Source organism: Phaseolus vulgaris, chromosome 9 (genome assembly GCF_051622355.1).
Source record: "Phaseolus vulgaris cultivar YP4 chromosome 9, ASM5162235v1, whole genome shotgun sequence".
Taxonomy (NCBI): Eukaryota; Viridiplantae; Streptophyta; class Magnoliopsida; order Fabales; family Fabaceae; genus Phaseolus; species Phaseolus vulgaris.
Window position 1 is genome coordinate 26,666,783 of NC_143506.1, and position 17,180 is coordinate 26,683,962.

Genomic DNA, 17,180 nt, shown 5'->3' on the forward strand with positions numbered 1-17,180 from the left:
CGTTGCCATGCTTATACGGATCGAAATTCTCTACAATTGTTCTTCGATAGATTCACCAACTTATTAATTTAGAACCATTATTACGAGGAAATTGAACAAATCATATTTTATTTCAATAAATTCAACTTTTATGCATTCGTATTCATTTAATAGTTACAGATAAATTAAATTAAATGAGTGAATATGTAATCAAATATAGCAGGGAATCCTTTTCTCTCTTGTTTAGTACTACAACATTTAAGGGATTCTAAGGTTGCCAAGGTAAAATTGATCTATTTAGTATAAATGTTTTTAGAATTATTTCTAAAAATTATTAGTATTCTTAAAGGGTTATTTTTAAATAAATTTTCCACGGAAGGAAATGAGCATCTAAATATTTCACATATAAATAGATTTCTCATCCTAAAAAATATTCAAGACATCAACCATATTTATGACATTTTTTATTGCATTGTAAAAAACACTATTTTCAACCAACATGATTTCGAGTATGAACATATATCAGACTACTACTAATAAATTTAGTAAAGATTATTTTGTGTTTATTTTCTAGAATGTATCTCCTTAATCAATAAAAAAATTTACTTGTTGATTATTGTAAATAAGGTTATGAGACTCGAGAGTGTACTCAGACTTATGGAAGACTTGTAAATCTAACTCGTAAACTCGACTCGTAGATTCGTGTTCATATAAAAAAATTAACAAAAAAAAATAATTTTACAATCTTACACCATTTCCAGACATCTTACAATTTGTCAAAAATTTAAAAACAACAATCAATCTGTTAAAAATCTAAAAGAATTCAATCTGTCAAAAAATCTCCAATATAAAAAAAAATCTCAATCTATCTAGAATTTTTGAATCGGCCAAAAATCCTAATCTGTCCAAAAATCCTCACTGTCAAAAAATTCTTAAACCCAACCTAAAAATAACCCTAAACCAAATTAACTAAAAAGCTCAAATCCAACTTAAAAAGCCTAACAGTAGTACATAGCAGTGGTGCTTCGCGAGTGGTGCAACGACAAGAATGTGCAGTGTGCGATGACGATGCGCTGCGATGAGGAAGATGGCCGCGTAAAAGAGGAAGATGGTTGCGTGAATGTGAAACATGAAACACCCGAAGGTCTAATCTAGAAAAAATACCGGGGGTTTTGGATTTTTTTTCACCGGGAGTTTTGGATTTTTTTTCATAACTCGATGACTCAGTCTCAAACACACGAGTTTACCCAATTTGACTGAATCTACACTGAATTTACTAAAAAACGGATTTACTCCTGAATCGACTCGTAATCCTTGAACAGATTCTTAAAATCGGATTATCAGTAGGTTTGATAACTTGATTGTGAAGGTATACACCAATTTTGAAGCCATACATTTCATAATACACTGTTTAAAAAAGAAAAAACACTTAAAAAATCAAATTTATTTATCATAAAGATAAAATTTGAAAAAAAAAATCATCTTATTTTGAAACTTGAATATGCAGTCAGCCAAAACACTTATTTTTTTCTCATTTTTAAGTAATATAGTATATTCTACTTAAACATAAAGCAAAAGAAGTCTTACAAAATTGAAAATTCTATAGTTTATGCATACAGTGTACTTTCAGCAGGAATAGTACAACAGCCCATAAGTAACATAAGAAAGGGTATAATCTATATTATCACCCACCCACATCACAATTTTCCCATATCACCCTTGACACCTTCCATTTTTACATGACAATGCAAGCATTTGGGTTCTCATCGCTGAACATCTGGGGAGGGTAGGCATGGTAATACCCAGGGTATGCAGGGTGTACAGGGTGTACAGGGTGTGCAGGATATGCATACACCTCCATGCCATACCTTGGTGAGTTATAGAAGGATTCATTAATCTTCACCTCTGGAACAACCTTGTTGCTGTCTTCACTAGATGCTGCTGTTTCCTCTGCTTTGGTCTCACCCTTTGCTTCTTCCTCTTTCTTTTCCTTGTTTTCTTCTCCTTCACCACTCTTCTTCTCTTTCTCAACCTCCTCCTTCTTCGCCTCCTTTGTTTCCTCCACCTTCTCTTCCTTTTCTGGCTCTTGCTTCACGATCGCTGCGTGCTTCCCAGTTCTCTTTTTCACGTACTCAACCAACTTCTCTGGATCATACACGCCCTTCACACTCACTACTGAGTTCTTCAGATCGGGTTCAGCTGATTCCACTCCTGCACAATTTTGATATAGTAATAATAATAAATAGTTACACCATAGGGCTGGTATTCACTAATTGCAATGAATATTAAATGGGATTATAAAGGCACAGAATTTTACCACACCTGCATCACTTCAGCCTAAATCTGACCGACTTTAATATTTGAATTAATTCAATTTAAAGTTCAGGGCAGTGGAATTAATAAAACGAGAATAATGAAACAACAATAAATAATAAGAATAACCCTTTCACATGGGTGATTCAGATTCAAACAGAGAAAGTACTTGTTCTGCTTAATTGACCCAACAAACAATAGACCTCGTGCTGATGGGATGTAGCTTAGGAAAAATTAAATCAAACATATACCCTTCATTCTCTGTATGCGTCTCTTGATTTCCAGTGAACAAGCTTCGCAATGCATGTGAACTTTCAGAACCGTCACAATCGGAGTCTGCGCAGAAGGAAAAGATAAACGCCGGCATAATTTGTTAGAATCCCACACCGCAAATAGGTATGGTAAAAATAATGCATAAAATATTGGTTATAGGACAAAACAACAAGCCAGTGTAGAAAGAACCAAACCTCTTCAACTTTCTCTTCGAGCTTGGGCTTTTCTTCTTCCGGGACCTTCTGCTCCTCTGGAGGTTTCGGGATCGGAGAGAGAAGCTCGACCAGTCTGTGATTCTTCCTCTGTATTCTCTCCAAAACCTTCAGAGGATCCGCTTTCTCTCCCTTGACAACCACCTTGTGAGATTTGCAATCGGTGAGTACATCTTCGACACCTAAACTCAAACACACACGAGTGGGTTCAGATATGATGCCACGAATCAAAATGGGTGTTGTGTGAAAAAAGTGGGACCCACCTGGGAATCCTTTGAGGGAGCGACGAACCTTGCGAGCGCAACCCTCGCAATGCATGAACACTTTGAGCACAATCTCCTGCGGAGGCGGTGGCGGTGGAGGAGTCACTTCTTTCTTCTCCTCTTCTGGTTTTTTCTCTCCCGCTGGTTTTGCCGCAGTTTCTTCCTTCTTCTCCTCTTGTTTCTTTTCGGGTTCCTCTGGTTTTTTCTCCTTGGCCTTGGGTTCCTCTGGTTTCTTTTCCTCCTAAATCACAAAAGAAGCACAAAATCACAAAATCAGAAGGAGGAATAATAATAATAATAGAGGTTAGTTCCACGTGTCTGAAACACATAAGAGTGAATAGAAAAAAGAAAGGTAGAGAAGGGTTACTAAGACCTCCCCCATGAGTGTTACTGAAACTACTGGAAGTGGGTGGAGTATGGCGCTGGGATAAGCTTAGGGGAGGTGCTACTTTTTGCTGCTAAGCCTGTTATTTCCCCCTTTGTTTCTTTCACCCTTTTCCCTCACTTCTCTCTTTCTTTTCTGTACTACCACTTCTAAACTAGTTATATATAACACAACATTATATTGTATTCTCTCTCTCTCTTTTATTTTTATTTAGTTTCTTAAACGCCCATATTAATTATTTATAATTAATCATTTATTAATATTGTTAGTTTTCTTTCATAATATTACAAGTACATCTCATAATGTTTTAAACATAGTTTAATATGTCACCAAAAACCATTTAAGTATTAAAACTATTTATATTATTTAATATAGGATTATATAATATCTTAACACTTAAGCAAATAGTTGTATAAATTTATTAAAAGTAGTCCTTGTTAATAACAAAAACGTTAATTAGAGAAATATTATATGTAAAAATTCAGAAAATGATGATCAGATTTAATGGACATGTACAAAAAAAAAATATAAGTACATTTTTGTGCAAGTCTAACTATTATAAGAATTTGAGTTAGATAATTGGAGGATTATTTTGAATCCGGGTACCAAAACCCCACCCAAACCAAAATGAAATAACAAAACCACATCAAAAACCAAATCTCCACATGTATACATAACGTACATATTATATAAATGTGATTTTGATTTCTTTTGAAAGAAACGGAGGAAATCTTAGTTTAGTTTAATAATTCAATTAAGAAATTATCAAAATACAATTATGGGTAAAATTAACAGGTTATAATAACTTATTTTATGATAACTTATTTAGTGTTAACTGTCCGTTATACGTTAGATTAGACTTAGTTAAGAAAACTAAGGGAAAGTATTGATAAAAACTAATTAAAAAATCATATTAAAACTTTTAACTACCAAGAGTTTTGAAAATCATTTCCAATGCTGACTCAATGTTTTGTTTCAGTCACACTCAAAGATGTTGAAAACTTTATCAATGTTGAAGTAAAACACAATTTTCTCATAATATCATATAAATCAAGATTCAGTCTCTTATTAAGATGTATTCACATATAATGTATACTAATGCTTTGCACAAAAATTATTAAATTGGTTATAGTTGATATTCAAACTTTAGACCATGTATTTTTGTGATATAAAAATATTGAAATAAAGTATTTTGTATATGGAATTAGTTCAATTTAAAGTTTCATTTCATCAACTTATTGAAAGTAGTTACACTTAACATCAATATGCAATCAAAATAATATCAAATTTTGAAAAAATTAAAAATCTTTGAAAAAACTAATAATCATTTCAGATACAAAACGACCTATTTCAATAATTTTCACACTACAAGTACGCGATGATGTAAAGTTTGAATCAATGATGAAAATTAATTTCATGTTATAGTACAAAGATCATCCAGGTGTTTGTAGTACGAAAATGATTGGAATAAGTCATTTTGTATCTGAAAATGATTCATTTTGAGGTTTCACTTTATCAACTCATTAAAAGTAGTTATAATGAACATCAATATGCAATCAAAAGAATAACGAATTTTAAAAAAAAAACTAAAAATCTTTTGAAAAAACTAACAACCATTTCACATACAAAAAGTTGTATTCCAATCATTTTCATAATATAAGTATTTGGATGGTCTAAAGTTTGAACCAATGACGAAAATTATATTATGGTACAATACCAAAAATATATTTAATCATTTTATTAATAATAGAAACTATTTTATATATAATAATTTTTTAATATGCAAAATAATATTTAATATAGTTAATATAATAAATATTTTTTTATTTTTAAAATTAATTTTTATTTAATTATTTTGTTGTTGTAAACAATTCAAATATAAAAACCTTTTAAATCTATTTAATTGATAGAAACAAAATTAGTCTTCAAGCTATTTAAAAAAAGTATTTTTTTTTATCATTGTAAGTTTTATGACTGGTGGGTTTTAAGTAAACTTTCTTCTTTTTACAAGACGTTTTCATATTATATATTAATTAAGTTAAATGATTATAAGTTAAGATAAAAAAAAAATTACATGATTAATTAATAAAAGGTATTGTTAACATAATTTTTATATTATTTATTACAAAAGTAAATACTTTTATGCATATGATAATTCATGATTAGGGAATTGTATTTAACAATATTTGCATATGATATATTTCTCTATACATCTATTTTAACATTAATATTTTTTGTTTAAAATTATAATATAGATTCTTAATTATTAAGAGGTTATTATTTATTTAAATTGCTTTCTCAAATAATTCAGTTACTTTATGTATTAAACAACTTAGATTGAGTTTGATAAGATTAATAAATTAGCTTATTTTACCAATTTATAAGCTAGTTTTATTAATACGAAAATATTTGATAAGATTATTAAAGTAATAGATTTAGTTTATAAGTGGCAAGCTACTTCAATTAGTTACTTGAATTAGTTTATAATTTATAACTTATTTAATTTTTTTTATTGTTATCCTTTATATTTCAGTTCCTTTTTTATTTTTAATTTATTTCATCTATTATGCATTTCAATTTTATAGTAGAGATAATTAATTATTACACTATTTATAGTATTTATTAAAATATTATTTATTTTGATGTAGTTCAATTAAAGTAATTAGTGTTTCATGATATGTGAAGACTACAGACAATAGAAATTTATAAAACATCCAGTATAACAGTAATTTAAGTTGAGAAATAAAAAATTTAAATTTTATTAATACTCATCATATCCACTTATTTAAATAAAATAATTAGCATAAATAAAAAATATATATAAAACTTTAAAAAAATCAAAATTTTAATAAATATTTAACTATATTAAAAACTAAAACTATAATTACATATTAATATATTTTTTTCTAAATAATACAAGTTTCATTTATATAATAAAATTTATTTAAATATTTGTTTTTTTATGTCAGTATACATCTAGCAATAAATTTATTAATTCAAATCTTATAAATAAGAATTTATATAAGTCATCTTATTAATTACCATCTATCTTCTAAAGTTAATGTCACATAACAAATACGTTAGAAAGTTAGACCAATCCGAAGATAAAGTCATTATATTTATTCATAACTTGATAGCTTGGTTATTGATAATTATTAACTATCAATGCAAAATATTAGTAGCTATTTACGACTATGTGTATTAAGTCATCTTTACTGTAAGTCTTGCAAAATTTGTTTAAAGTGAAATAATGTCGAGTCACATTTATTTTTAAAACAAAATATGTAACATACTTATACCAATTCTTTAATTTATATAAGCAATATTGTTTAAGAAAAAATTATGATATGAATAAAAGAAATTAATATAGAAATATTTTAAGTATTAGTACAATATCAATGTATGATTTATGAAATCAAGTTAAGCACTTACTTTAACGATTTTATTATTAGAGTAGATTTTTAAAAAAAATCTATGTAGCATTGTAATAATCACATCAGAGTAAAAAAAAAAATAAAATATATATATATATATATATAAATTACGGAAGTAATTAATGTAAAAACAATTTTTAACGATAATTAAAAACGATTCCAAAATTGTTCTTAACAAGCTGTTGTTATAAGACCGTTATTTTTAATGGCGAGCATTATCATACTGATTTTAACTAAAAAAAAAAGGTCAATATAAGTGATGAATTAACAACGAGTAAAAGAATTTGTTGTAAACAAATTTGCTACTTTTAATGATGGTTGTAAGTAGAATTGTTGTTAAAATTATATATGACAGTTTTTCTTACAATCGTTGTTAAAAATGACTAAAAGTTTGTGACATATGCAATGAAATATTACTATCCTCACATATGCATATCTAAAAAAAAAACTCAAATAGTGCTAGTTTAAACAATTTAAATATAAAAAAACTCCCAAAAATATATAAATTTAAACAAAAAAATTTAGTATATCAAAAAGTTCAATAAAAACCTAATGTCATTTTAATCAGTCATCTATCCTAAGATGGTGTATATGGTTACAAATATTTCATATTGGTCTTCAGGTAACACGAAATGAAAGTGGTGACACGAAATCTCAACAATCAAATATACAATCGAAGACCAACACAAATTGTAATGTAAGTTAAGTAAAATATATGAAATGTTAAGTTGAATATAACATAAATTATTATGAGGGTGGTGGTGAGGGGAAAAGGTGTGCATTGCCTGAGGGTAGGAGGGAAGGAGGTGCGTCAGGAACGGGAGTGTGAGTGTGCACAGGGGGAAGGAGCGTTGGGCGCTGCATTGGGTGGTGGTACCCGAGCGATTGGTGTTGTTGGCGGTACTAGTGAGCAAGTCTGTGCAGAGGGAAAGAGAACAACAAAAAAAGAAGTGAAGATGAAATTTTAAAATGATACTTTTAACAACAGTTTTTCAGTAAACAAGTTATGTAAAGTCTTGTTTTCACTAGAGGATTATTTAAACGAGTCAATTTGTGACAAATTTGATGACCGATAACACATTGAATATACAACAATTTTGGTGACTAATTATACAGCAAAATTTACCATTTTTAAAAATATATTGTTTCTATTTTGGCTTCAATACTGATTGAAGTAAGGATTGATTTTTTTTAGTCCCAAATCAATTACCAATTTACCTTTTTTAATATGTTTTTTGTTTTAAAAAAATTATGATATACGTAAACCTCTTAATTAAGAACAACCATTTTTCTAGAATTCATCTACCAATACATAAGCTTAATACTAATTTAATACTATGATTCTTGAAAAGTATTAAAACACATTAAAACATAGTATAAAATAACAACATAAATAATAAGTTAAGAGTTACCAAGATAACTACACACAAATATTAAACCTAATAAAAAAATTAAGTATTAAAATATCTAGAATGAGAATAACTAGTTATATAAATAACTATGAAAAATATTTATGTTTGCATAATATCTTTCATCTTCAGAGTAATATGATAAGACTTAAATAATAACAATTATATCTTTTATCTTCAAAATAATATCACAAGAGATAAAATATTTTTTTATCTTTTATCTTTAGAATAATATCACAATAAATAAAATATCTCTTTATATTTTTCTTCAAAATAATATCACAACAGATAAAATATCTCTTTATATTTTATCTTCAGAATAATATCATAACAAATAAATTATAATACCACAACAGATAAAATATAATATCACAATAAATAAAATTAACAGATAAAATATAATATCACAACAGATAAAATATAATATCACAAATAAAATATAATATCACAACAAATAAAATATCTCTCTATCTTTTATCTTCGGAATAATATGATAATAATAATTATATATTTTATCTTAATTACCCTTTCTAGGCTAACCAACATCTAGGCCAAACTCGTTACCTACCATTTGGATCCAATAGCCAAGGTCTCGAGCCCTCGAGCACTCTTGTTCAGTACAATGGTTATTATGACAATCAAAGACTTCTCACCATATTATATTCATTCTATATGATGACGTGAGAGAAGTCATGTCACCATGAAACTACATACATATATACCATATACATTACTACATACGAGGTAGTATAAATCAAAGACTTTTTGTTATAAGTTGTTCCTTGTTTAGTTAAGAGGTGATGATAAGTTATTGTTTACATATTTTTATAAATATATAACGTATTATGCTTGGATTATTGTATTATATTTTTAGTTGTTTGAAGACTACTTAGTGATGTAAATATTATATATATAATTAATTAATTAATTGTATAGGTTAAAGTATCAAAATGGTGCAATATTTTTCTTAAATTTTCTGGAATAGGTAAAAATTTAAAAAATTATGTAAATAGAAGTCATACTTAGAAATGCAATTTTTCTTTGTGAAGTCATTTTACCACCCAAATCCAACATGCAACAATATATACAAACCTTTGCTACCCTTGTTTCTACCACCAAATTCAAATATATTAGTTAATGATTATCAAAATTGTGACATCTTTGCATTTAAATGAATAATAGTGATAGATTTTAATTTCAAATCTTATTCATCTTCAAACTTCTCATTCCTTTTACACTTGTTATATTGGTAAAAAAAGGTTATGCACGCATTTATGAAAGCAGTTTTTAATGCGGGAGTTAAGAGCGTTTGCAAATGTGAATAATTTAGCCTAAATTAGTTCTTTTCACACTTTAAGGCAATTTAAAGCTTGAAAAACTTTGTCAAGTCATATTTATCACCTATGATAAACTATACATTTACCTATCATTTCATTAAAAATTAAAGTATTGCAATTTGAAAATATCATTTCATTAAAAATTTAGGTATTGCAATTTGAAAATATACAAAGCAACTTTAAAGTATAACCAATGCTATGTCACAACTATGACTACTTTAATACAATCCCATCCTTACTTGTAGTTTCTTTCTCAGAATACTTAATATAAGGTTTGTCCCTTGTAATGTTTTGCACTTGGTATGCTAAACGGTATATTTTTTAATGTTATAATATATGAATAGGGTTCAAGTGTGTGGCAGTTCAATGGGCATTGAGGATGAACCTATTATAAGAGATATTATGGATGACTTTGATGAGAACGAAGAATAGGACACAATCCCTCTTGCATAATACCATTGGACAGCCATGCCTCTCTTAATAAAAAATTTTAGGAAAACAACCATAACCTTCCAATTGATGCACAAACATCATAAGAAATTTTAAACTTATATAAGAATTATTAAATTCGAATTCATATTTATAAATAAATTTAACATTACATATTAATTTTTATCTATATATTTGTATCCGTCACAAATTTAATACATATAAATTATTATTCATAAATATAAATTCGTAGGTAAATTATCCATAGATATATATATATTCTAAATAAATTTAACTATGGATATGTATGCGTAGGTAATATTAATAATAAAAAATAATATTATTAATAAAATTAATATTAATAATAATAGAAATAATTTTAATAATAATAATATTATTAACTATAACAATAACAATAATATTATTATTAGTTGTAATAATAATAAAATTAATAATATTAATATTAACTATAACAATAACAATGATATTAATAATACCAATACCAATAATAATAATAAAATTAATAATAATATTATTATTATTAAAAATAATAACAAAAATAATATTAATATTAATAATAATAATAAAGATAATGAGATTATTAAATTTGTGTGGTTTAGTGTTTTATGTTTAGTCCTAAGCTATGACTTTGATTCCCTTGTTAATATAATAATTATAATTATTATATTTATTTATAATTAACATTGGTGGTATGTAACATACTATTTAGATTCAATTAATTATTATTTTATGACGTACAAAATGATATGGACGACTAAAAAAACACTTGTCATGGAATTTGGAGACTAAGAAGATCATATTACGATCTTTCTAGATGGTTGCATGTTTGCAATAAAATCTACATAGCATAACTGATAAATTTGGTAGTATATGATGGATGGTGTGAAAGATCCATTGTTATTTATCATAGAGTGTGTTTTTTGGTTTTTAAGTCATGCATTGACGGTGGGGCAAAGGTGAATTTAATGTGGTTCCTCCAACTTTTACAACAATATCTAATGCGTTAAGAAAGCTTATATACTATAATAGACAAAAAAAGAGAGACTATATTATCAATCTTACGAGTAAGTTGGGTCAGATGCATAAGATTCATAATCACTGTACTATATTTAACATATTTCATTAAACTTTTACATAAAAAATTCAAGAACATTAAGTTAAAAACATTGGTAATTGGTAATGTGTTTTAACTTTACTAATGATAGTAACATTTAATTCCATTGCTAATTTATTAACTCATTTGATTTATAGTTTTTGTCATAGGATACAAGATCATACAATCAACATTTGAAAGCATAATTGTTTTTTATGAGGTTAAGTTTTATGAAAACTACATTTAGGATAAGAGATAAAGGAGTCAATACTTCTAAAATATTATGAGTTCGACAAGTTATTTCTTAGTTCGAACAAATTTAGTGACTATTTTAAAATTTTGTACTACAAAATAAAATGATTTTATTATTAGTAATAATTTTTAAACTATTAAAGTTAATATTAATATTTTGCTGCAAGAAATGGTTAAACCCAGGTCCACTAAGTATAAAAACATGTAACCACTACACCAAAAACTTTTAATGATCAAATTATGATTATTATTGTTATTATTATTACTATTATTATTATTCTTTATATTATTATCATTATCAATATTAATAATAGTATCATTAATGATGTTATATTAAAATTATAATTAAAATTATTTTAATTATTATTAATAATATTATATCATTATTGATATTACTATTATATTTATTAATATTAATATTATTAATGTTAATATTATTATTATTATATTTACTAATGTTTTTTCTATAAAAGCTTTTATGTTAGGTATCACTATGCAACTTGGCATCTCAGCTAGGCTCACACCTCAAGTAACAACAATCATCTGTCATCACACGAAAAAAAGTATTATTAAAAAAGAAAAAAGAAAGAAAATACAAAAACAATATGGGGAAACTAGACCAAAACTCATGTTAATAAAACTGATACATAGGTAGACTATATTCATAAAGAATTCTAAGAACATACTAGATGAAAGCATATTATACCAATGAAATGATTATCTATGAATAAATCCTAAATTAGCCAACTTATCAACACATACTTTCCCTTCACGAAACATATAAGTAAACCTAAACCTGATTTTCCCATAGTAATTAAGACAAGTATTTCATCGATTACGAAGCATCCACAAAACATTAGTCTTAACAATAAATGCAGCACAAATCAAGGCAGAATCACATTCAAGTCATACATTAGTAAGCCCCATCTTTTGAGCTTCCTCAATAGTATATATAACTCCATAAAACTCAGCAATCATAGCAGTCTGAACTTCAAGAAACGCATATAAAACATCAATAAACTCCCCCATACTCCCACAAAAAATACCTCCACAAGTAGCAAAGATATCCCCTAGCAGCCCCATCAGTGTTAATTTTAACACAACCTGGTGAAGGGAACTCCCATCTAACAGGAAGAGGACGAAAAACTTTACCAGTACGAGTATTAATACCAAAAAAAGTTAATCACGTTGAAATCCAACTTATCATTCTTCATTGAAGCTTTAAACGAATTTCCCACTAGACAAGTTAATCTTTAATTACCGAAATAGCCCTAGAAACATCAATCTTATCCTAAAATCTAACATAATTCCTCATACGCCATATCATCCAAATAGAAAAAGTTATCACATCAAGCTTAATCAATTTAACCAAAAGACTACCATCACTCTCTATAAAAGAAAGAAGATCATCCTTATTAGAGAAATGAGAAGTGAGAAAAATTTGTCGAACTCAACTCCAAATATGTAAAGCATTAGAGCATTCAAAAAATAAATGTTGAATAGATTCCTCGTGCTTTTCACAACGCGTACACATAGAACATATATGCAAACCTTTATTCTGAATATGTTGATCTATAGGAAACCACCCATGAAAAACTTTCCAAAGTATTAGAGTTTTGGAAGGCAAAATATATGAAGACCAAATGAATTTACCCCAACCACAGGGAACTCCTGGTTTCAAGAAAAAAGTCTTAGCCAATTTAGGAGTGAAACGACCAGACTCATCTAGAATCCAATTAGGGAGATCCCGTTCCTCCCTAACCATGATATGATTAAAAAAATGAGGCATTTGCTGTAAAGACAAGGGAATAATCCAATCACAACCAGTCCAAAACTAAGAGACGATATCCGAAATGCTAGCACCATTAGATAATCCTACAATATTTGCTAAAGAAGTAGTAGAACACCATTTATCATTCCAGAAATTAATAAAAGTACTTGTACCAACAGTCTAGAAGAAGTATTATCAAGTATAGTAGAATAAAATTGCTTAATTCCAGGCCAAAGAGATGAGGATTTATAAACCATTATAGACTCGTATTTTGATTTAAGAACCCTGACTTTCAGGAGAAAAGACCAAGCTTGTTGCTATAAGCAAAGTTCCAAGAAAGCTTAAGAAGATACGCATTATTTTCATGATGAAGGTTAATAATCTTCAAACCTCTATTCTCAAGAGGTGAACAAATCGTCCTCGAATTAACGGTAGCTATGCCTTTTTTCAGAATATCACTAGTCCAAATAAAATTTTCACACCACTGCTCAACTTGCTTAAGAAGTGAAATAGGCCATTTATACATATTAAAGCTATAAGCTAGAAATTCAGTAATCACCGTATTGACCAACTGAATTCGACCCATCATGTTAAGAGATTTACCTTTCCAAGATGCTAGCTTCAATATGACTTTATCAGCCAAAGGTTGAAAAATCGATACTTTGGAGCACCAACAAAGATAGACACTCCTAAATAAGTGAAAGGCAAACAACCATGACTACAAGAAAGAATACATTGAATTTTGGTGACAAATCTTGTAGAATTATCCTGGTGAAAAAACTATTCTTAGAATTATAAACATATTGACCCGAAAAATCACCATATGTTTTAAGAAAAATACTCAAATTTATAAGAGACTTATTATCTGCCCTATATAAAACAAATATGTCATCAACATATAAAATATGAGAGGGAGTGAGATAACCTTGTGGACTAGCCATATGTAAAACCTTCTTATCATTCACAAGCTTAGAGATATCTCTACTAAGAACTTCCTCTGCAAGACAGAAAAGTAAAGGAGACAAAGGATCACTTTTCCTGACACCTTTACTATAAGGAAAAAAAAAAACCACCAAACTGCCATTTATTCTGATAGAAAGCATAGCTAAACGAAGAATTGTACTAATCCAACCGACAAACGAGGGTGAGAACCAAAGCGTGTCTAAACAAATAATAAGAACTTCCAACTCAGAGTGTCAAAGTCTTTATGAATATCAACTTTGTAAGCCACATTACCTTCTCTAACCTTTTTAGAAAGCATGTTAATAGCTTCAGAAGCAATACCAATATAATCTTGAATCTGTCTACCCTGCACAAACCCATATTGATTAGGAGAAATAATTCTAGTAGCCATAAGTGCAAGCCTATCTGTTAATATCTTGGAAACAATCTTAAATTTGAAATTAGCAACAACAATTGGTCTGTAATCTTTAATGGATTCAACATCCTGAATCTTAGGAATAAGAGAAACCACATTACTTTTCATTCCAGGGAGAACCTAGTTTTGTTTAAAAAACTGTTGAATAGCATTGCAAACATAAGTCCCAATAATTTTCCAGCAAGAATGATAGAAAACACCACCAAAACCATCAACACCAGGAGCACTATTACCATTAAGATTAAAAATAACATTCTTGATTTCCAAAAAATCAGGATATTTAATCAACATCATATTCTTCTCAGAGGAAACCAGCTCAGGAATATAAGTACCAATAAAATCTTCCATATTGCTTGTATCTTGAACATTAGAAATAGACTCAGCATAAAGATTTTTATAAAAGTCCAAAATATGATTCTCAATGAGTTTAGGATCCTCAGTAACCTCATTATCAATCTGTACTCGATGAATCCCACCAGAATTATTTCTCCTCTTGACCGCAACATGGAAAAAAGCAGTATTTTTATCTCCATCTTTAAACCAAAGCATGTTGGTCCTTTCTTTTCAAAACAAATATTGATAGTGAAGAGTATGATCAAGCTCCTTCTTAGCAATCATTTCTTGATAGAGAAGCCCATCAATATCAGACAAACTAACAGTCTCTAAGGTTTGTTGAATAGCAAGGAGGAGACCCTACTTAAGAAGAACTGCATTGTAAACATTATCAAAAGAGTTTTTATTCCAGTCTCGGAGCTCAATTTTCAACCTTTTTAACTTATGTTGCAAAATAAACATAGGAGAACCAACAACCTTATTAGTCCAAGAATCATGAATAAGCTTCATACATGAAGTGGCCTTAAGCCTAACAAAAAAGAAACGAAAATTGTTAATCTTCCTTAAAGAATTACTAGCAAGACTAACAAGAATATGGGAATGATCAGAACAATTTTTAACAAGAACTTCATAAGTACAAGAATATCATTCATCCAGACACACTCCATTACATAAAACCCTATCCAGTCTTCTTTGAATTCTATGCAACATTCTCCTTCCATTAAACCAAGTATAACAATGTCCAATAAAAGACATACAAGAAAGATCATTAGCATTAATTTAATAATATTATTAATGTTAATATCATTATTATTATTATATTTACTAATGTTATTTATTAATATTATTAATGATATTCTTATTATTATCATTATTATATTTACTAATGTTATTTATTAATATTATTAATGTAGATATTAATATTATTATTAATAATAATTATTAATATTAATAATAAGAATAACAATTATTAATATTATTATTAATAATAATGTTATTAATGTTAATATTAATAATAATGTTAACAATAATACTACTATTATTACTATTTCTAATTTAAATATTATTAATATTATTAAAATTAGTTTGAGGGTGGGAGAAGTGCGAGGGAGTGAGTTGAACGTGAAAAATGGAAGTTAGAAATATTTATAAATTGTTGGGAAATAAAAAAAACATTTGTGATTGATTTAGTGACAGATCTGAGATTGATTTTGTGACCGATTTGGTTACTAATTTTGTGATTGATTTTATGTGATTAATTTTTTCGATCAATTGAGAACAAATTTGATAATCGATTTTGTGATCGATTTTTTTAACTAAAATTATAGTAATTATTTTGGTGATATTAAATTACAAAACTGACTTTTGATAACTCTTTTGGTCACGGTAGTGACTACACTTTTTTTTATCACTAATTTGATTATTAATAATAACACATATTTTTTTTTATCAATAGTCAATAATTTTTTAAAAATGACAAAACATATAAACTTTATTTTCATCTAATTATAAATCAAAATTCTTCGTCTTTGTGTATAGGTATAAATTGCATTCTTGATACCAATATAAAATTTTAATAATTAGGAAGATGAATCAGTACTCACAATCATAAGAAAATTATAACGATAATAATTATTCATACTTAAATAAATAATTAAATCGTTTTAAAATTAAAAATTGTGCAATTTTAGTATAAATTACAATATAATAAAATCTTAATTAAGTACGAATTCAACTTAAAAATAATAAAAATTCTAATATTATGCTTGTAAACTCAATATTTTTTTAAAAATATCATTTTTTTGGAAACATGACTTATAATGCAATTTTTTAAAAACAAAAAACTCTTATAAACACATATTTTATATCTATTTAAAAAATCATTAAATTATTTAAAACTGTCCTACAAAATACAATACTTTTGAAGAAAAATAGTTAAAAAGTGTTTGAAAACACAATTTTGTTTCTAAAATCAAATTTTCAAATATCACTTACATTTTAATATATATATATATATATATATTAAATTTACTCATGTAAGTAAAATTGAGAAAAGTATTTTTTGTATGTATCATTTATATTAACAATAATGTGTCTTATTTCTCATAGTTGTTGTTTATTGGCTTAGAGATATCTAACTTTATTTTGGTACATGGGGCTTGGTCCCTGATCTTTTAAATATTATATTTAAAGTAAATATATTAGTAAAAATGTATGCAGTTAATTATTATTATTTTAAAAAGTTATAAATAATTTCTATCCATGATTTTTTAATTATTTTATATTTATCTGATATTA

General features: G+C 27.2%; 1 protein-coding gene across 1 annotated transcript; it reads right to left on the reverse strand.

Moving 5' to 3' along the window:
* Positions 1-1,546: 1,546 nt before the first annotated feature.
* On the reverse strand, positions 1,547-3,596 carry LOC137821713 (heavy metal-associated isoprenylated plant protein 7). Its single transcript, XM_068626439.2, has 5 exons — positions 3,414-3,596; positions 3,041-3,281; positions 2,760-2,959; positions 2,544-2,628; positions 1,547-2,190 (listed from the first exon to the last, which is right to left on the reverse strand). Exons 1-5 carry the CDS (start codon positions 3,420-3,422, stop codon positions 1,715-1,717), a joined length of 1,011 nt encoding a protein of 336 aa, XP_068482540.1. The 5' UTR covers positions 3,423-3,596; the 3' UTR covers positions 1,547-1,714.
* Positions 3,597-17,180: the final 13,584 nt, after the last annotated feature.